The 22,040-nt window shown below is 36.5% G+C and overlaps 1 protein-coding gene across 1 annotated transcript in view; it reads right to left on the bottom strand.

Annotated features, from left to right (window-relative positions):
- Nucleotides 1-22,040, bottom strand: part of eIF5B (eukaryotic translation initiation factor 5B) — a 530,511-nt gene that overhangs the window by 368,545 nt on the left and 139,926 nt on the right. Inside the window, exon 7 of the mRNA XM_090397300.1 lies at nt 5,656-5,772. Within this exon, the coding sequence (XP_090253426.1) occupies nt 5,656-5,772 (117 nt within the window). The remainder of the gene's footprint in view (nt 1-5,655; nt 5,773-22,040) is intronic.

The raw sequence follows: 22,040 nt of genomic DNA, 5'->3' as shown, positions 1-22,040 counted from the left end.
AAAAAGCTGGCACACCTTTTGGCAAATCCTATAGGTATAGATGACCTCGTCATTGCTTCTGCCTGGTATCTCCACTTCTGGGTCTGGCTCCCACTGAAGAGACCTCAATAAAGGTCGAAACTAGTCTTGGTAGTGGCTTAATGCATAACATTATACATATCTGCAAGGAGATGTGTTTTGTATTATGGGAGATACTGAGATAGGAGTGATGTTAGCTTGGTCCACCTTTGCTATGAGTTGCCTGGTGTTGTACTACCTTACCCCAATCCTGAAGATATTTTCAGGGGCAAACTTTGTTCGCTCACACTTGGATAAAGGATTAAACTAAATTTATTATAGTCTAACCAAGTGAAAAATAAACTTTCGACATACTTTAAAGCTGTTTCATTACACTGAATTAAATCTTCTTGGGTACATATATTATTGTCTATTAAGCAGCATTGCAGATGATCCATGGTTTGTGTTCACCACATGAGTAACTGTCATTGTCTATGTCAGCCCCATCTGGCCATATTCTGCTTTGATCTGCCCATTCCAGAACAAAGTTTATTCAATGTCTTCCATCTTTGCCAGTCAAAATGTAAGCTGGAAGGAAGAGATTCGTTTAAGTTCAGAGCCTCTGGAGATTGTTCTTGCCACATTGTTAACCTTGTAGCTTTCATGGAATCAACCAACGGTTCCACTGAGTGAATAAAACTTTTCCCCTGATCTTAGCCTCTTATGTACTGCAAGATGTCCATGCAAAGGATGCCATTCATCATTTAGTTGTTTCCACTCATATCTACTCTGTGTAGTCTTTCTGATGTCAGGAGGTGTAATACCAGACAGCGAGTATAGATGGTCAATTTTTGTAGGCCTAAGGCAGCCGGTAATGTACCGACATGTTTCATTAAGAACCTTATCAATAATTTTGACATGTGACAATCTTCCCCAAACAGGGCTAGCATACTTGGCTGTCGAAAAGCAGAGTGGCAATGCAGAGGTGTGCAGTAAATGTGGATTTGCACCCCACCAAGATGATGTTAATCGGCGCAGAATATTATTACATGTTTGAGTTTTAGCTACTGTCTTCTCTATGTGTCATTTATAATTTAACACCTAGGTAAGTTGGGTTTGGATAATTGACCAATTTCACACCATTTCATTCTATATTCAACTCTCTCCTCACCTCCCTATTATTGAGATGGAAAAGACACATTTGGGTTTTACTGGGATTTGGTTTCCGTTGGTTTTCCTTATAGTAAATAAACTGTAAGGGGTTTCTAGCTCTTGTGTGAGCTGCTTCTCAATGTCATCAAAGGATTTTGCTTGATAAGCTACTGCTCGGTCATCTGCTTATAAGAAGATTCTTGACCGTGATTTTATAGGTTGGTCATTAGCATATATATTAAAGAGGAGGGGAGATAGCACACTTCCCTGAGGTAGACCATTTTTCTGGATACACCATCTGCTCTTTTTTCCTTGAAAATCAACAAAGAATCTCCTGCTGAACAGCAGTGACCTAAATATCTCCACTAACCGATAGCTGTTTGTCATGCTGTAAATTTTGACTATAAGCTTTCTAAGATTTAGTCTGTTATATGCTGCTGTCAAATCTATAAATACAACTCCTGTTGCTAACCCCCCTTTCAAAGCCGTCCTCAATAAACTGTGTTAAGTTTATTATCTCAATACTTGTCCAGTGCATGATCTTCCTGGTCTAAATTCTGCCTGTTCTTTTATCAGCACCATTAATCGGCGTTTCTGGACTTAGTCTGTTCAAGATTAACTTCTCATACAGCTTCAGTGTTGTGCATAGGAGCTATCGGCCTGTAGCTCTTTGGTTCCTCAGCAGGTTTACCCGGCTTCGGGATAGGTATTACTTTCATTTGCCTCCATATGCTGGGTATTTTAGTAAATTTCCAACAAAAGTTGAAAAATTCTAACAACCACTCTGTTGCCTTTTCTCCCAGAGTCCTTAGTATCTCGTTTCTGATATCATCTATACTGGTAGCTTTTCCTGGTTTTAAGGCTTTTAGGGCATTTTCTAGTTCCTCTTTAGGAACTAGAAAATGGTGCTTCGAAGAAATTATTTTCTGAATCCCTAACTTTTTTAATATAATCTTTAGGTACAGTGGCATAGCTAGAGCTTTTGCCACCCCTCTCAATACATACCAAAAATACTAACCAAAAAGCCAAAATGACATAGAGGAAAATAAATTAAAACTATGTTTATTTTTGAAGTTAAACTAATTTCAACATTCTAAAATGCTAGTTTTCTTGCTTTTCTGTTAGCAAAATCGTTGATGACAAGTCTATTTCATAGTAATGTAGGTAATTTTTAATCAAATTTAATTTAGAAAAACTCCTCTCACAACTAGCAACATTTACAGCAATTGTGAGGAAAATACGCAGTAGTATTACAATATTTGGAACTGAGTTCTTGATATTGTATTTTTTTAGAATTAACTGCAAAAGTTCAAAAAGGTTCAGTGCTGCCCGGGGTGGACCCAGCTATGCCATTGTTTAGGTATTTTTCCTTTGGTACTTGGTTTACCATTCAGAGATAGCTGAGTTGCAATTTGGTTTACATTTATATTAACTTCGGTTGCTGCTGTTGTGGAGTCACCAGATAATTTTTTGAGTAAGAGTCAGGCTTTCCTGCTACTGTGTTTCATATCTAAGCTTTTAATTTTCTCTGCCCATTGTTGACTTCTTTTTTTCAGATAGTGCAGCTATAAGTTCCTCTCCTGCATCAATTGTTTCTGATGTAAATGGATCTTTATCATATAGGTCATAATATTTTTCATATATTTCCACATTGTGCTCTGTAAAACCTGCAAAGTAACATGTTCTACAATCTCTTGGGATGTGCCTGGTAGCAGACCGTCGAATAACTTTGATGAACTTTCCACAATTTTCTGGTCTGGGTGAAATGTTCATCAGGTTTATGTCTAATTCTCTTGAGAACTGTTTCCAGTTAGCTTTTTTAAAATTAAAGCTTCTTCCAAGTCGGATCTCCTTAAGTCGGACTGGTGGGAAAACTTGCAGTATTATTGGTCTATGTTGTGAACTTGGGATTGGTGCAAGTACCTGTTTAGTGCACAGATTAGCTATTCTATTACTAACAAATCCAAGGTCTGGGTTATAATCTCTTTTTCATCTTCCACTGTTAAATGATGATGGCTGTTTAGAATCGTGTATAGGATTCATTTGATTACTTTCAGCCCACTGTTCAACTAACTCTCCATCCTTATTTGTTTCACTATAACCCCACTGTGTGTGTGCTATGACTGTTAAAGTCGCCTATAATAATAGCAAATTTCCTTTGAGTCAAGTACTTTTCAAGGGACATTTCAAAAACAAAGGTTATACTAGGTGGTTTATATATTGAGAAAACACTGATGTTATCCAGATCTATTCCAAGGATTTCTATGTTATTTTGGTTTGTGATTAGGCATCCTGTAACCTGGAGTGAAGATAGCACTTCCATACTTTTCATGTGGTATTTCTTTAATGAGCTTTATTTCAGCAATTTTAGGTCAGACTTGTTGAGGGCCTTTGTGTGCATCTCCTAGACATAAAATATCATATTTTTGTTCTTTACACATTTTTGCAATAAGACCTTCTTTTACAGAGGAGAGGCCCTCTGTATTGTGTGAGATGATCGTCAGGGTTAGTTCCCATAAGGGCTGTTGAGTTTTAGTCATTGTGTCTCTGATAAAGAAGATACTAGTCGCACTATAAAACAATAGAAGACTGTATTGCACTATGCTATACTGTAGATCACGGTAGCAGAATTCGCAACGTAAACTAGTCGCCAGGGGTCGCGACATGAACGCTTCTGCTATGACCACTACTAGTTTAGTGTAAAATAGTCATAAAAATAAAGCTACTTCAAAGATGCCACATATATAAATTAGCACTAAATGTATTTTTAAAATGTGCAGTGATTTCTTCTTTGTATTACAAGAAAATACCAGATAATAATAATAAGAAAAATATATAGTATTTTCTTTTTCATTCAGTGATCATTTCTGAATGAAATGTGATTTACAATGTTTTTTTGTTTTTTCTGAAGTGCACATGATTATTTTCTTGCTATTTTTTCCAAATGAACATCAGAAATAATTAGAAGAATGATCAGATCATATCCAGGTTTTGCTGATGTGTGTACTGTATATGTCCTGGCCAGTAGGAAGGTTAATGTAAATAATAATGAATTTTTATGCTTTAAAATGAACTAGCTAATTTGTTTTTAAAAAGGAACACAAAAGTGAAACACTTCATATTATTCCTCAACAAGATGAGGGTCACAGTATATCATATAACATAAAACTAATAATCACACACAATAAAAAATTTATTTTTTCCTCAATGACAGATAAATTTAGAAAATTAAGATAATTTTTTAATTGATGTATAAAATCATTTATACATTCATCATGTAAAAGACAAGTTGAGATGAAAAAAGAAAGCCTACATATAAAGTACTAATACAAGTGATATTTATAAATGAAGATCACTGACTATGACCTGTGGATGTTGGATTAATTTTTATTTTCCTACATTACACTCTGGGGATTAACTACTAACATGGGTAATGAACAGAAAGAATTTGTGACCAATGAAATGTCATCTTCTATCTGACTGCCCAAAACACCAGCATAAAGAAACCAGAACTATTTAGAGGAAGAAAGGAAGCACACCTCTGAAGAGGACAAAACTATTACCTCTAGACTAGTGTTTCTCAGCGTGGGGCATATGCCCCACAGGGAGGCAATTAGAAAGTGATGTTGCATTCGTCACTTCATCACTGATATACTCAAAACACTCACCATTATCAGCGAGGGGGGGGGACAAACTCTTTGAGGCATTGAGGTGGGGCATGATCCAAAAAACGTTGGGAAATGCTGCTCTAGACTAAGAAATTAATAGCCTGACAACACACGAACATGTGTTGAACATAGGCATACAAAGATTTGAGGATTTCTCATAGATGTTTGTATGAACTAACTGCTATAGCAATTACACAGACATGTAGTCTGTGTAATGGCTTAAATTTAATTCTCACTTGAAACCGAATTATAACTACATTTCATCTAATGGTCAAAGCAACAGTTCCATAAGAAACGGTTCGGAGATAGTTGCAGATTTCATTCTTCTACACAGAAAGAAATCTATATTTTCTACATTCAAGGCATCTCAAAATGCAGTCTAGACTAACTCATACTAATTCCAAAGTAGCATATTACTAGGTTTTGGGGTTGGATTCCTTCTTTTCTTCTTAATAATAATAAAGCTGAGTAGACATTCATGATTTTTTTTTTTTTTTAAATAATACTAAATACGAAATGACAAAGGATTTTATTTTATCCTTTATATGGTTAAAGCTGAAATTACATGCACAAATACCAAGTCACATTACTAGCATGCTGTAAAATTCTCCACTGTGGAAGGCTTGTGAGCTGTGGCCCACTGAATGCATACCTCTGAGGACAGTTACTCTTGAAAACTAAAGAAGAAACCCCTCCTCCCCATGCCAACAATTCCAACTCACAGGGAAATATGTCATAGCACAAGCAAGCTTTGTGGTAAGACACATAAAGGCAAGCTTCCTAATCTAAATTAAGACATTTTCAAAACTAAAATCATTATACTCCATTAAGACCATACCTTTTCTAATCTTTGTTTTTCAGCTTCCTCTGCAGCTCGTTGTTTCTCCTCTTCTTCTATTCTTCGCTTTTCTTCTTCTTCTTTCATTTTCAATAAAGCTTCTTGAATAGCAGCAATCTAGAATCAAAAAAGAAACTATATATATATATATATTATTATTATTATACAGGTATCTCCATGGAGTCAAAAGACCCATTGTGGAAGATCCATTATTCACACACTAGCCATCAGTAACAATACCTATCATACTTCTTAAACTCATTCACTGATAAAGCACCCACAACCACCTATGGCGACCCATTCCATCCATTCACCACCCAACAAGCAAAAAATTCTAGTCCTACCACCCTTGATAACCAAACTCTTACACAGCTTCCACTGGCAATCCCATGTTCCCCTTCTTCTTGCCATGTACAGAAAAAAGTCTGCAGTGTCAATCCTATAAACTCTTTTTATAACTTTAAAGCTTCTAACATGTATGCTGCTTCTGTGTCAAGCAGTAGCATTTTCAATAGAATTTTATTACCTTGTGTATGCTGTAAATTCTGTTAGTATGACCTACATTATACTTGCACCAGTAAAGCACAGGCCAACCAACTGTATATCGATTTCTTGTCTTCTGTCTCAAACCAGATAGTCTCAAATGAACTGCCTCATATGATCTTCCCTTTGACTATATCATTCTGTATCAACCAGGGGTGCAATTCTAGCTCGCCTCCTCGGAGTGCATCCTGGATAACGCTAAAGAGCAAGAGCGACTTGGCAACCAGACTATCTTCTCGATCTCCTGGTTACAGCATACATGAACTCAAACACACGAATTAGCTCTCTTAAGGGCAAGATGACTAGGAATATCGGACCTGTAGTTCGAATTTGCCAAATTAACATTGAGGGTATATGTAGAGCAAAATGTGAGTACCTCTCAAAGATTTTATATAACAACAATGTCGATGTTGTTCTTATTCAAGAGACTCACTGTAAGGATGAAGATCAGCTCCACCACAGGGGCCGAATTCCTGGTTACATTATCGTTGGAGCCACTTACCATCATACACATGGCCTTGCCACCTATGTACGTAGTACCGTAGAAGATTCCCACCTCATTACAACCAGCATTGTCAGTGCCATGCATCTGATAACAACTATGATAGGGAACATAACCATTACCAACGTGTATAAACCCCCTGCCCTCTTATGGCCTCAACAAGTTCTACCAGACCACAACCATCCTGCGATGCATATAGGCGACTTTAACAGAAACCACACGCTATGGAAATATGCTTCCAACAATGAATGTGGAGAGCCTTTGACTGAATGGGCAGAAATTCACAACATGCACCTAATTTTTGATGCAAAAGATAGATCTTTTGCATCGAAAGATAGATCTTTTACATCCTTCAGGTCAGCAGCTTGAAACAGGGAGTACAACCCCGACCTTTGCTTCATCACTCAAGACAACAATGGACGACCATTACCTACATCGAGAAGCGTTCTCTCCAACTTTCCCCAAAGCCAACATAGACCAATTATATTAGAGGTAGGTCTGCAGGTACCCCTTGTCAGATCCATCCAACGTCATTACTGGAACTTCCAGAAAGCCAACTGGGATACATTTGCTGCCTGTCTTGACATATATGTCCGTTGGATCCCTCCAACAAGCAGTAATTACAAGAGAATCGTGGGAGCTGTCTTAGCTGTAGGTAAGAAGACCATACCAAGAGGCTTCTGGAAGGAGTATATCCCTGGATGGGATGATGATAGTAATAAACTGTATCAAGAATATCTAGAGTGTGGTAATCCTGACATTGCAGATGAACTCATTCACAGCCTTGACATCAACCGACAGAAGAAATGGACTGAAACAGTAGAAAAGCATGGAGCCTTCTAAGAAAACTAGGTAGTGGCACACTGACTATCCAGGAACAATCAGCTATTTCTCCTAACCAATATGCATCACATATTGTCAAAAAATCAAGATATACCACCAAGGACAAACAACACACTCTTCAAATAAAAAGAGAACTTACATATTTGAAAAATAATAGACCATCAGCCCTCTATATTCATGCCCATTCACTCTTGAAGATATTAACACTGCTGTAATGGATATGAAACCAGGCAAGGCTCCAGGTTTCGATGGAATTCATCCTGATTTCCTGTTGAAGACAGGCCAAAAAGCTCAACAGTAGTTGGCTTGCTTTTTCTCTGACATCCTCTAGACTGGTAGACTTCCAAAAGAGTTTAAGAGGACAAAAATTATCCCCATCTTAAAACCAGGAAAAAACCAACAACAAACCAGAAAACTACCGACCAATCGCCCTGCTTAGCACCTGCTATAAACTGCTAGAAAGGCTCATCCTTAATAGAATTGCCCCTAAGATAACAGAACAAGTCCCAGTGGAACAGGTCGGATTCAGACATAAACGAAGCTGCTGTGATCAGGTCATGTCACTCACCACACATAGAGGCAGGCCACCAAACAATGGCGGAAAACAGCTGTAGCATTTGTAGATCTTACTGCAGCTTATGACACAGTCTGGAGGCATTGCGCAGTCTGCAAGTTGCTCTGTGCAGTCCCATGCAAAACAATAGCAAAACTGATCGATAACATGATAAGCAACCGCCTGTTCCAAGTGTGTATGGACGAGAACAAAAGTAAAGAAAGAACATTGGATAATGGACTACCACAAGGGTCAGTTCTGGCTCCCCTCCTTTTTAACTTATACATCGCAGATTTGCCTAATACAGCCTCCAAGAAGTTTTGCTATGCTGATGACATTGCTCTAGCCACCAGACACACCAATTTTACTACAATGGAAGATACACTAACAAACGACCTTGCAGTCCTAGATGAATACTTCAGCAAATGGAGATTATGCCCAAATCCTAGCAAAACAAGTTTCATGCTTCCACCTGAACAATAACCAGGCTAACAAAGAACTTATGGTCTACTTCAACCACAAACTGCTACACTACAACAGATTCCCGAAATATCTGGGCGTCACTCTAGATAGAATACTATATTTTAAACTACATCTCATTAACACAGCATCCAAGCTAAAAACAAGAAACAATATACGTTTCGCTGAACTGCTCTTGACCTCATTTACTCTACAGCTGAATACTGCTCACCCATATGGCTGAACAGCACCCATGTGTATTTGGTTGATGCCCAACTTAACACCACTATGCGCCTTATTTCTGGAACTGTAAAAACAACCCCACCCTACTGGCTCCCAGTGCTAAGCAACATCTTGCCTCCACACATTCGCAGATCCAACTTTCTTCTACATGAATACAGCAAAATCATGGAAATCCAAAATCTTCCAATCCATGAAGACATCCCACCATTAGAAATAAACAGGCTACTAAAGTCGAGGCACCCTCCAATCTTAACAGCAAAAAATCTTGCAGAGACAAGTTTCAATATGAAGGAGAAGTGGAAAGAGTCCTGGTGTAACACTTCAATAGGGATCTTCCATGAATTAGTTGACCCAACACAGATACCTTTGGGTTTTGACCTACCCTGGAAAATTGGTCTGCCCTTAACCAAATCCGCACCAAACATGACGTGTGCAGACCACCTTTACAAATGGGGCATGATTGCCTCACCCAGGTTCAACTGTGGATCACCCCACCAGACAATTAATCATATTACAGCAGAATGTGTCCTATGTGCATACAGTGGAAACCTGTGAGACTTCATCCATGCTACACCAAGTGCAGTTGACTGGATAATCAACCAAGACATTCAGTTGTCGCCTATTCTTGATTCTCTATTTTATGACTGTATTATGCCTTCATATTAGCATATGGCTCACACATGAAGAGTTACATTACATTAATCCTTAATATATATATGGACATGGGCTGCTTAAGGGTCAAAGCTGTATAACTGAGAGAAGACCTCCACATAGTCTTTAAAGGAATGCGGAGAACCGACCAGAGCTTCTGACCTAATGTCCAATCCTCACCTTCTCATGGTGCACCCTGTTGGGTATCTACTTGGATACTGAATGAAAGAGGATGGGCTGGCAATTTGGGATTTAGCCGACCAAATTCTATTCTTACTGGTTAAACCAAAATAAAAAATGATGGTACAACATGACAAAATTTCATGCCGGCTGGGACGTCGCTGGGTTAAACAAGACCACCCCCCCATTGTTTTTGCCAGAGAACCAGGGTGAACAGTGAAAAGTCAGCTACTGGAACAAATCTGAAAACAAAACCCAACTCAACATCACCAGAGTTAAAGATCGGTACTATAAGAAGCCTGAATGGCAAAGAAATGGAGCTAGCTGAGGAATTAGATAAGTACCAGATCGACATAATAGGGGTGACTGAAACAAAAAAGACAAAAACTGGTAAGATCTTTCTGAGCAATAAATACAAAATGTTATATTCAGGCAATGACAATCAAGAAAAAGAAGGAGTAGCCATAGTATTCAACAAAAAATACGAGGCTAATCTTCTTGAATGACAGTCAGTCTCAAGTAGAGTAATGTGGGCAAATATGAGAATGGGGAACTGGACAATGAGACTTATTTGGGCCTATGGTCCCACAGAAGGTTCTACTAAGGTAGAAGTGGAGGAATTTTTTGAGGCTTTAGAAAAAGCAACTGACACAATGAAAAAGGAAAAGTTGGTCCTTGTTGTGGATCTAAATAGCAGAATAGGAAATGATTGTGAGACATACAAAAATATTTTGGGAAAATTTGGAGAAAAGAGCAAAGCTAATAATAATGGCAAATGCCTGCTGGATTTCTGCTCAGGACTTGGACTGGTTATTATTAACACCATGTAACAACATAAATGTGCACAAATTCACATGGAGAGAAGAGGCTAGGAATAAGAAAGGTCTCATTGACTATGTTATTGTTGATAGTGATGTTTTCTCCCTGGTGCAGGACACCAGAGTGTACAGAGGATTTGAAATTGGAAGTGATCACTATTTACTCTTGAGCAGGACAAAATTGAATTTCATATTGAAAAGAATAACAAGTAAGAAAGTTTTAAAGCCAATAAAAGTTGAGCAGCTCTCAGATGTGAACTGCTAAAATACAAAACGATTATTGGAAAAAAAAAATGAAAGAGTTTGAGAACAGGAATCAAACCTTGGAGATTCAGTGGCAAACTCTGAAGAAAACATTCATTGATTCTGCCAGAGAGGCATGTGGTGAGGTTGTCTGCAAGGATAAAAAAATCAGAACTCCCTGGTGGACATAGGAAGTTAAAGAGGCAGTGAAGGAAAAGAAGAAAGCATATCAAAAGTTCCTGGCAAATAAGTCAGCTTGTGCTCTTAGAGAATATAGAAAACAAATGCATTGCATAGTTCAGCAAGCCTGGACAGAGGGACGAATTCCCGATGATTGGAGTAGATCTCTCATAGTACCCATATATAAAATGGGAAATAAAACTGAATGTGAGTGTTCCTTCTCAACCGTTTCTCATGTATACTTGAGAAACGGTTGAGAAGAATTGTGGAAGAAAAGCTTGATGAACAAGCTGGATTCAGGCCAAATAGAAGTTGTCAGGATCAGATCTTCACTTTACGACAAATAGTCGAGAGATCATGAGAATTCAACAAAGATCTGTATTTAAGTTTTGTCGATTTGGAAAAGACATATGACAAGGTGCCAAGAGAGAAGCTATTCAATACGCAAAAGTTATATGGTGTCAATGGGGCATTATATCAAGCAATACTTAGTCTTTATTTGAGTTGTAAGTCAGTAGTTTGAATTGAAGGAAGTACAGGAAGATGGTTTAATGTTAAATCTGGTGTGAGACAAGGATGTACATTATCCCCTCTGTTATTATCTATATGGATCACATTATGAAGGAAAGTGGTATTAAACATGATATCAAAATTGGAGATGTTAATGTCAGCTCTTATGCTGATGATGTTATACTTCTAAATAAATCCGCTACAAGTCTGCAAGATTCTCTGACTAAACTGAATAGCTGTTATAATAGATATGGTATGAAGGCCAGCAATAAAAAGACAAAGACAATGAAAATAGGCAGAATCATTGAAAATGTCAACTGTGTTGTGAATGGAGAACCTGTGGAACAAGTAAAACATTTCAGCTACTTAGGCACGATTTTTACTGAAGATGGTAAATTAAATATAGAAATAGACAACAGAATCAGCAAAGCTGGTATGGTGGGAAGTCAAATGAATAAATTCATATGGAATAAGAGAGAAATTAGTCGGAACACTAAATTAGCTGTATACAAGACAGTGTTCAAACCAGTTTTAACTTATGGATCTGAGAGCTAGGTCAGAAATAAAACACTTGACCAAAGATTAGAGACCGCAGATATGACAGTCCTGAGAAAGATTATAGATGTGAACAGATGGCATCAATGGCAATATCATATTAAAAATGAGTATATTAGGAAATTACATGACATTGGCAGGATCCAGGAATGTGTTAGCAGAGATAATCTCAGGTGGTATGGTCATTTAAACAGAATGATATAGGTGGATTGATATATGTATAGACCAAGATATAGGTGGATTGATATGGTACAAAGTGCCTTAGACGATAGAAATATAAGATCTGATAATGTTGGAGTCTTGACAAGTAACAGACTGATTTGGAGGAAAATTGTAGATAGGAAGTTAGTAATGATGTAATTTTTTTTTCATGTAGTACTATCATATCCTGTACACCCCTTGAGGGTACATGGCAGGAATTTGATGATGATATATTGACATAGTAATAGACATATGTACAATAAATTAAGGATTAATGTAATGTAACTCTTCATGTGTGAGCCATAAGCTAAATAAATAATAATGTATCAACCAGGTCTCGCAAATACTGATTATAATTGGCCAGAAATTCCTGAAGTTTATGCTTGTGAAAGAAACATTTAGGAATATGTGAATGGCAATATCTCTGTACACCAACCATTATCCTTGAACATTTTAGTAACAACTCCATTCAAGATCTGAGAAACTGTGTTTGTCATTTTTAGATTATTCCTATACTAATATTCACTTGTCTCAAGAATGTTTGCATACTTACTCAGCAGCATCGACTCAATAACTTATTTTCCCTGATTTTAGGATTATGGAAAAAATGTCCTACAAGAAAAAGAAACTTGAAGTGCATTTTTTCCATAATCCTAATTCCAAATCCATTTGAAGTGCAGTCCATCAGTTATGTATGGGCTCTCATCCATCAAAATCTCTTCATACAACTATAAATTGTTGACCATTACCCTTGCAACCCATGTGCCGACTCATGTCATGTCTGGTTTCCAGTCTATCAGTTTTCCTATCCCAACTCTTAGATCCATATGTTAAATTGGTGTTAACACGTATACATTGACTAATTTCTTATTCCATATAAATTTATTCATGATTTCCTACTATATTATCCTTCATATTCTGGTGTATAATTAATGGTTTTATTACTTTGCTTCTTATTGATTTACCATATTCACTCATTATACCAAAATTATTAATATAGTGCTGGTGGTGTGTGCACTGCTGAGAATGGGTTAATGTTACCCCCCCCCCCTTTCATAATTTCCTTATTTTCATATGTTATTTCTCATAATTATTTAATTTGGCTAAAGCCTCTTGAAATTTGCAGTAGGAAATTTAAATATGATAACATTTATATAGAATAAAGAACTAAATGATGTTCAGCATTATGACATCAGGTTTCATGTAATTTTTCTTAATGCAGTTCACAAAGATTATAATCATGGAAATGATGTACAATCCTACCTTTTTGCTTTAATATCAAAGTATCTTGCTGCATATCACTTAGTTTTAACTACTAATTTTTTACTTTACTAAAATTTACTTTAAATTTACGTATAACTCCGTATAAATTTCCATGCACACCACAGAGATTTATTCAAATGTTCACTTTAGGATTGATGTTAATTCTAGTGTCAAAACTTATGCTCTAGAATTAACATCCATCTTGTTATCTTTTTAATCTTTACTGATTGTCTAGCATCACCTGCAGCACAGAAGCCTATATTTAATCTAATAGATAAGCTTAGGTGTCGATGGTTATTCATGACTTATTTTTCATGGTATTAACAACACCACACACATTTTTCAGAGAGATGTTTTAACGCTTATATTTCGCTGATTTTCAACTCAGCATCATCAGAGTACAACACACTTGTACACGCAACAGTGAGTTAATAAAACATCTTTGTGAAAAAAGTGTGTCGTGTTGTTAATACCATGAAAAATAAGTCATGAAAAGCCTATATTTGGTCCATTCCACAAATTATGATTGGGAGTCAAAAACATTCAGTTTTCGCTACTCGGAGGCCCATCAGGTAATTAGTGAGTTGATCTTGCAGCCAAAAATTCTAGACAATTTTGAGGTGATTAGGTCTGCATTATAGGCTTGTGTTCTTTTAATTGAATCACCAGGTTTCTCTCCTCACATTTTCCCACCAATGGCAGAGCACCCCCAGGGCTCTGTACTTTCAGCCATTTTCCATGTCTTTAGTGAAAAACAGAACATGCTATTCCTCTTTATTTGATAAATCTTTTAGCACAGTCATTCCAAACTAAAGATATTTCATAATCAAATTCAAATTTATATTATCTCCTTTCTCCTTCCACTGGAGATTAGTGGCAACTTGAACTTTACTGCTACCAAAACAGTTCTTTCTTTTCTGACAAAAGATTTCATTTCCATTTACCTTTTGACAATATCCAGATCTCCGAACATGATCAAATTCTCTTTTTTGGGCTGACTCATCTTGTAGTTTTTCTGTTCAAGGCAGTACATATCTGTACACAATACCATCGACAGGGTGTAGCATAGAGGCAGCCTGCCTCACGGCACGACTCAATAAGGGCACTCGTTCAGCCATATTACAGTAGGCGCCGTTGCTACACTAACAATTCCTGTTAGTGTAGCAAGTGTAGAAAGATGTTTTTCCAAGCATAAACTGATTAAAAATTATTTGTGAACAGCAATGGCCCAAGAAAGATTGGTTGGTCTAGCATATCGATAGAGGTGCACATAGTTTATAATTTTAATTTAGAAGCGCTTATAAACAGTTTTATTGTGTGATATCCCCGTAGAGCAAACATTTAATTAATATTATTATGTAATCGTTTTGCATTAATGCTTCTCTTGTAATAACAAAATAGCAATTGGAGATTTTCTTATATTTTTGTCTTATAATCCATCAGGAGTGATATTTAATTGTTTGCCTCAGGACATGATCTAATCTGGCGATGGCCCTGCCTGTACAGCTGCTTATATATTTGAGGTGATGCATCAAAACTACCTTAAAAATGCTTGATGCTCTCCAGAAGATGGTAGTCTAGTCGACAAAACTGTGTTCTGTAATATTTGTTTGACGTATGGCGATGCACTGGAATGTGTTTAAAATTGCACCATCAGTTGTGTTGCAATTACCAGTGTTAGAACTCGAGCTGCTTCCAAGAAAAAGCTTTGTGGTTCAAAGTGAGCTAACTTCATCTTCTTCCATCTAAGGGGATTCTTTCATGTGGATTCTAATATATAGAACCATGTAACTACTAAACAGGAAATTGTTTTGCTAGTTGCCAACTCTCAACTATTATACTAGTTCTGTATAATATTATCATTATTATTACGACACCTACAGTGAATCCAAAGACTCATTGAGGGGGGGGGGGGGCACCCACTCTTCGACTCTGTCTCCACCAACCATAACTACCATCATACACCAACGGCATCTACTGTACACCACCACCACTAGATTTTCAGAAACAATCACAAACACCCATGCCCACAGCGGGATTCGAACCTACAGCCTTTTGTCTGGAGAGCAGATAAGCTAACCACTCGGCCAACCAGGCCAGTGTTGCAGTTGACTTTAAATTTTTCAGGAAATGACAACGTATACTAAAATATTAATTAAAAAACTTTAATCAATACCTTCCTATATTTCAGCAATGTTACATTGGCATCTTCTGGGAACATAAAACTATGATATGTGCATGAAGGCACTAACAACCAGCAAATGAGGCTGAAGAAGGCAACTGACGCTGGTCCTAGAGTCCTAAAGGTGACTCCCTAGCAGGCTAAATTGGGTTGTCTTGGCTGTTGGGCTGATGTTCTAAGGATGCAAGCTTCCCAAATATGGAACAGTCTCATGCACCCAAATTTGTTGAGATATGGGAAGTTTTTTTAGAGCTGAGGCTAATTCCAAGAACAATCTTCCATATTATATTTCAAACTTATACCAATGTTTATACCAAAACTTATATTTATACCAAACTTATACCAATAAGTTTATCTACAAGAATATGTTGTAGTATACTGTTTCAGGAGGGTTACATTAAATGACAAAAAAAAAGTATCTGTAGGTAGTTTTCGATATTGAGACCACATATTAATATAAAGAGTTTATTAAAAATAAACAATTAAAAACCTGAAAAGTTTTGTTTATCATAAGACTTACATCATCAGGAGTAATGGTATACAAAAATTTAACACAACAAAAGCTTATTGATAATTAATTACACATATTAGATGTTTTTTTATAACTTCATAACTGTTATATACAATTGATAAACCAGAATACAAATGATATATTCATTACTCTATGTGTGTTGGAACATTGCTAGATGTTGCCACGTTCTGTGGCTCATGAGTGCTATACCGAGGTCCGAGGCAATTAAATTTTTGATGAAAGCATACCACACCTGATGTAAAATCAAGCCTTGATTTTTATTGCATTGTGTAGGGATCCTAAGCATTTGTGCAGCTTCTTTAAATCTTCTTGTGAAACAGTTATCAACATATGACATCTCTGTCTGTTGCGAGAGTACTTGATGGCCAGTAGTGGCTGTGTGGAATGCGAAGCCTGATTTGTGCTCCCTTCTTTTTTTTTGACTTCTCTTTTATGTTCAGACATGCAGATCACTCCCAACCTTCCTGTCTGACCTACATAACAAATGCCACAAGAGCAATGAATCTCATAGATGCCTGGTTTTTTCATGGGGTGATATGGTGGGGTTGGCAGATGTAGGAATCTTGATATTTTTTGTGAAGGTAGAAAAGCCACTTTTATGTTGTACTAGCAGAGTAACATAGCCAATCTGTCGGTGCAGGGTTATGTGCAAAGTAGTGTAAGTCTTCATTTCTCTTCATTGGTGTGCTAGATATATTGTATGCTCTGTCCCTCAAAGTTTTAATTATGCCTATTTTTTGCAATGAATGATAGTATGAAGAGGTATTTAAAAATCTTCCTGTTGTGGTGGATTTTCTGTATATGGAGAAAGATAATTTTTTTTGACTCAAGGAAAGGTAATTTTTTTTGTGCTGTTCTAGTTCAATAGTGAATTTCATATTTGGATGTAAATTGTTTAGATAATCTATAAAAGCAATCAACTCATCTACCATTGACCAAATGACGAAAATATCATCTATGTAACGTAGCCAAACTTTTGGTCTTTTTTTTTAATTTTTTGTGCTGTTCTAGTTCAATAGTGAATTACATATTTGGATGCAAATTGTTTAGATTATCTTTAAAAGCAATCAGCTCATCTACCATTTCCGACCAAATGACGAAAATATCATCTACGTAACATAGCCAAACTTTTGTTTTTTTTTGATAGGTTTTTAATGCATCTGCTTCAAAATTTTTCATAAAAAGGTTGGCAAAAGCTAGAGAAAGTAGTTATGAATTCAGAAGAATATGCAAGAAAAATGTACACCCTATTAGAGGATTTCAATACCTATTCATCCCTAAACAAGGATCCCACATGGCAGCATACACATAATAAAACTAATGAGTTGATTAAAAAGTTACCTAATTGGCTAAAAGAATTAAAAAGATCTTTATCATCAAAACATCCATTGGTCCAAAGAATTTATGGAGCACCAAAAATACATAAAAGAGATATTCCGTTGAGGCCGATTGTAGATGGGAGAGATTCTCCGGCCTCAAACTTAGCGAAATATCTGACAAATATGATAACACCACACATAGGAAAAGTGGAATCATTTATAAATAGTTTGCATTTTATGAAAAAGGTAAAGGATATAAATATAGAACCTTTAGACATCTCAGCAAGTTTTGATATAATCAGTCTCTTCACAGACATACCCAGAAATGACACAGTGGATCTACTTGGAAACCTTTTTCCACAGGATACTGTAGGCCTATACAAACACTGCATGGAAAACACTTTTTTCATTCTCAAGACAAATACTGGGAACAAAAAGAAGTACTTGCCATGGATTCCCCCCCCCTTTCTCCAGCTCTAGCCAATCTTTTTACGGAAAATTTCAAAACGAATGCATTAAAAACCTATCAAAAAAGACCAAAAGTTTGGCTATGTTATGTAGATGATATTTTCGTCATTTGATCGGGAACAGTAGATGAGCTGATTGCTTTTAAAGATTATCTAAACAATTTACATCCAAATACAAAATTCACTACTGAACTAGAACAGCACAAAAAATTACCTTTCCTTGATATCCTTACTGAAGTAAACGAAGAGGAAAAAAGGTTATCCTTCTCTGTATACAGAAAACCCAGCATGGGAAGATTTTTTAAATGTCGCTTCATACCACCATCCATTGCAAAGGCATAGGCTTAATTAAAACTTTGAGAGACAGAACATACAAAATATCTAGCACACCAATGAAGAAAAATGAAGAATTACACTAACCGGCACAGAACCTCGCACTTAATGGTTTTGAACCCAAGATGATCAAAAAAAATTCTTAATACAGCTCCTGCAACTCCAATACTTAAACAAGATTTCAAGAATGCATTCACGCTGCTGTACATTAAAAATGTCACAGAGAAATTGGCTATGTTGCTCCACAACGACAACATAAAACTGGCTTTTCTACCTTCACAAAAAATATCAAGATTCCTACATCTGCCAAATCTACCACATCACCCCAGGAAAAAACCAGGCATCTATGAGATTCATTGCTCTTGTGGCATTTGTTACGTAGGCCAGACGGGAAGGTCAGGAGTGATCCGCATGTCTGAACATGAAAAAGAAGTCAAAAAAAGAAGGGGGCACAAATCAGGCTTGGCATTCCACATAGCCACTACTGGCCATCAAGTAGTGGCTGTGTGGAATGTGAAACAGTTATCAATATATGACATCTCGCAACAGACAGAGATGTCATATATTGATAACTGTTTCACAAGAAGATTTAAAGAAGCTGCACAAATGCTTAGGATCCCTACACAGTGCAATAAATTTCAAGGCTTGATTTTACCTCAAGTGTGGAATGCCTTCATCAAAAATTTAACTGTTTCGGACCGCGAATATAGCACGTGTGAGCCACAGAACGTGGCATCAACTAGCAATGTTCCAACATGCATACGGTAATGAATTTATCATTTGCATTTTGTTTATCAATTATATGTAACAGTTGTGAAGTTATAAAAAAACATCTAATATGTGTAATTAAATACCAATAAGCTTTTGTTGTGTTAAACTTTTATATACCATTACCCAGATGAAGTAAGTCTTATGACAAACGAAACTTGTCGGGTTTTTTAATTATTTATTTTTAATAAACTCTATATTAATGTGTGGTGTCAATACCGAAAACTATCTACATAACTGCTTAAGCACAGAAACCAAAGTCTATAAAAAAAGTAGTATGTTACAATCAAGCTAACTGGAATTAAAATGACAGTTAAAAAAACAATTCAACAATAGACAATTGGTATCATATACCAATTGTTGTGGAGTAGGTGCCCTCCCTCGATGAGTCTTTGGACTCTCTGGAGGTGATATGTAATAATAATAATATTCAAGCGATTTAAGCCTAAATGCAAAATGTGTTCTATTGGAGCTCCAAGTGCTTGAGATTTATAAATGAGGACCAGAATTGATATATGCACCATCTGTCCAAAAAGAAACCGAACTTTTCGAAAATAGAAGAAACTAGTGACGGAACCTGTTGTATCTTTTTGTTGTCGAAAGTGGCAACCTTCATTAGTGTGGTGTCAACTGTTTATGATATTTGTTTCATTAGAAGTCGAGTTATAGTGCCAAGAGTGACAGTGTGCTTTGATGAAAGGTCGGTCGTCATGATATTCATGCCATACGTGACGAATTCTCGCTATCAATTGTTTCAAAACTTCGAGATAAAACTTACCATTGAATGTTTGGCCAGGAGGAAAGACTATTTTTGGCCTTGGAATTGTAGAAATAAATCACCATTGTCTTTACTTTTGACTTCTCCAAGCAACTTTTTTTTGGATGCCCCTCTTCTGGTGGTCTCCACTCAGAAGAGGGGCATCCATAACACCATGTTTCGTCACCAGTAATGATCATTTCAAGGAAGTTTGAGTCCTTACGAGTGGTCTTAATGAGGTCCTTGCAGTGTTCAATTTGATACATTTTTTGGTCATCAGTCAACTTGTGTGGAACAAATCGCAAATTCAATTTACAAAGGACCAAACTCTCAGTCAAAATGTTGTGCACAGTTGATTTTGGAATCCCCAATTCATCTTCAATCAATCTCATGGATGATTGGATGTTTACGTTACTCAGTCCAGTTTTGGAAAGCCTGGCTTTTCGTCGTCCTCAAGCATCTCACGACCACTTTGAACTCGCTTAAACCACTCACAAACTTGAGAAAGGGATAAGCATTCATCACCATATGCTTTTTGAAGCATTTGATGTGTTCCGGTAAAACCTTTACCAAGTTTAACACAAAAGTCAATCGCAGCTTTCTGTTTGAAACTCATTTTCCGACTGTTCGTCAAAACACACTGTCACTCTTGGCACTATAACTTGGCTTCTAATGAAACAAATGTCAAACAGTTGACACAACACTAATGAAGACTGCCGCTTTCAACAAAAAGATACAACAGGTAATGCCACTAGTTTCTTCTATTTTTGAAAAGTTTCTTTTTGGACAGAGGGTGTATGATAATTCTTTCATTTTTATTATTCTGGGTGGGAGGGTGTGTATGTGTGTGTAACATTTCAGGAGCATTTTTAAATTTTCTGACATGTTGTGATTCATATAGGACATTTCTGTGAGCTGCCAAAGTACTTGATTTTACTTATATGGAAGGTCAATTGTTTCTTTTCAAAATCATTTGACATACTCATATCTCCATATCATCCTGTTTGTCCTACACTGCATATGCCAGAAGAACAGTGGTTATTTATATCATGAATACCAGAATAAACTCACATAAAATATTATTTTATTAGTATAATTTTCGCCAAAGTATCAAAGGCATCTTTAGTGAATGTAAAAAGCTAATCGAACAATAACTGACAATTCCAAAAGGCACCACCTAAGTAGCTAATGTAAGATAACTAAAAAGGTAATTAAATTTCCTAACTTATTAAAAAAAAAGATAATAAATAAATAAATACACACACAATTAAATAAAATAAAGTTAGGAAAGATGTAAACCATCAGATCTGTTTAAGTATGGAGAGTGAAATAAAGTTTCATGTTTCTTTATAAAGTTGTTCCATGAGGAACCGACTTTTGTGAAGGACTCGTCTTGTTCCAATGAACTCTATGTCTAGTGTTGATAGCATGCTCCACAAGTGCTCCAGACTGTTCAGGCTCAAAGTATTGAATATAAGATTTGTGTTCTTCTAGTTAAATTAAAGCAGATCTACCTGTTTGTCCAAAATAAGATAACCCACAAGAGCAAGGATCTTATTTTGGGGATCTTATAGTGCAGACATAAGTGAGATTTTGCACTTATGGATGGCAGAAGCAAAACTTGGGATCATCCTCAGAAGCTGGCTAAGGTTGTTAGGAAGAATGAGAGGTCCGAGTTCTTCTTGTGGTATGCAACGAGTGAATGGAATATGCTACTGTTGGATGTTGTGAGTAGGTCTTCAAGTATGCATATTGAAACTGATGGTTTCTTGGAGGAGCATTCATGATAATAACAAAACTTAAATCTGAAAATTCAGTAGAAGAATCATGAATTGTTGCATTCAGTTTTATTTCAATTTCTCTTTGTACTGATGAGTACTGTGAGAATTCTAGTGCAATTGTAGTAAATTTTAATGCTACCAAATCACAATTCTGAGTTATTTCCCAGAAAAAAAGACCATGCTCACAGATATTTCATCTGTTACATGTTAGATGTATGAAAGAGTTGTTTGGTAGTCTGTTTTCCTGGTTATTGGCAGTTTTCTTGAGAAGCTGTTGGGCTGACCCAACATAGCACACCCACAAAGTTAATTTGATCATAAACCTCATCAGCCAGCTTAAAGAAATCACTCTATCCAAACAACCTTGAGTTCAAAGAATTTATGGGGCTTCAAATACACAAAACAGGCATATCTGTAAGACCATACAAGTAAAAAAAAAAAAAAATCTTTCCTATCAATAAAGAAAACTGAAGGAGCAGTAAACCGTCCATATATCCTACAG

This window comes from Typopeltis vanoorti, chromosome 8 (assembly GCF_054136105.1).
Source record: "Typopeltis vanoorti isolate ZY-2024b chromosome 8, IOZ_Tvanoo_1.0, whole genome shotgun sequence".
Lineage (NCBI taxonomy): Eukaryota > Metazoa > Arthropoda > Arachnida > Uropygi > Thelyphonidae > Typopeltis > Typopeltis vanoorti.
The sequence above is the reverse complement of the archived record's forward strand: the minus strand, read 5'-3'. Positions and strand labels throughout refer to the sequence as shown.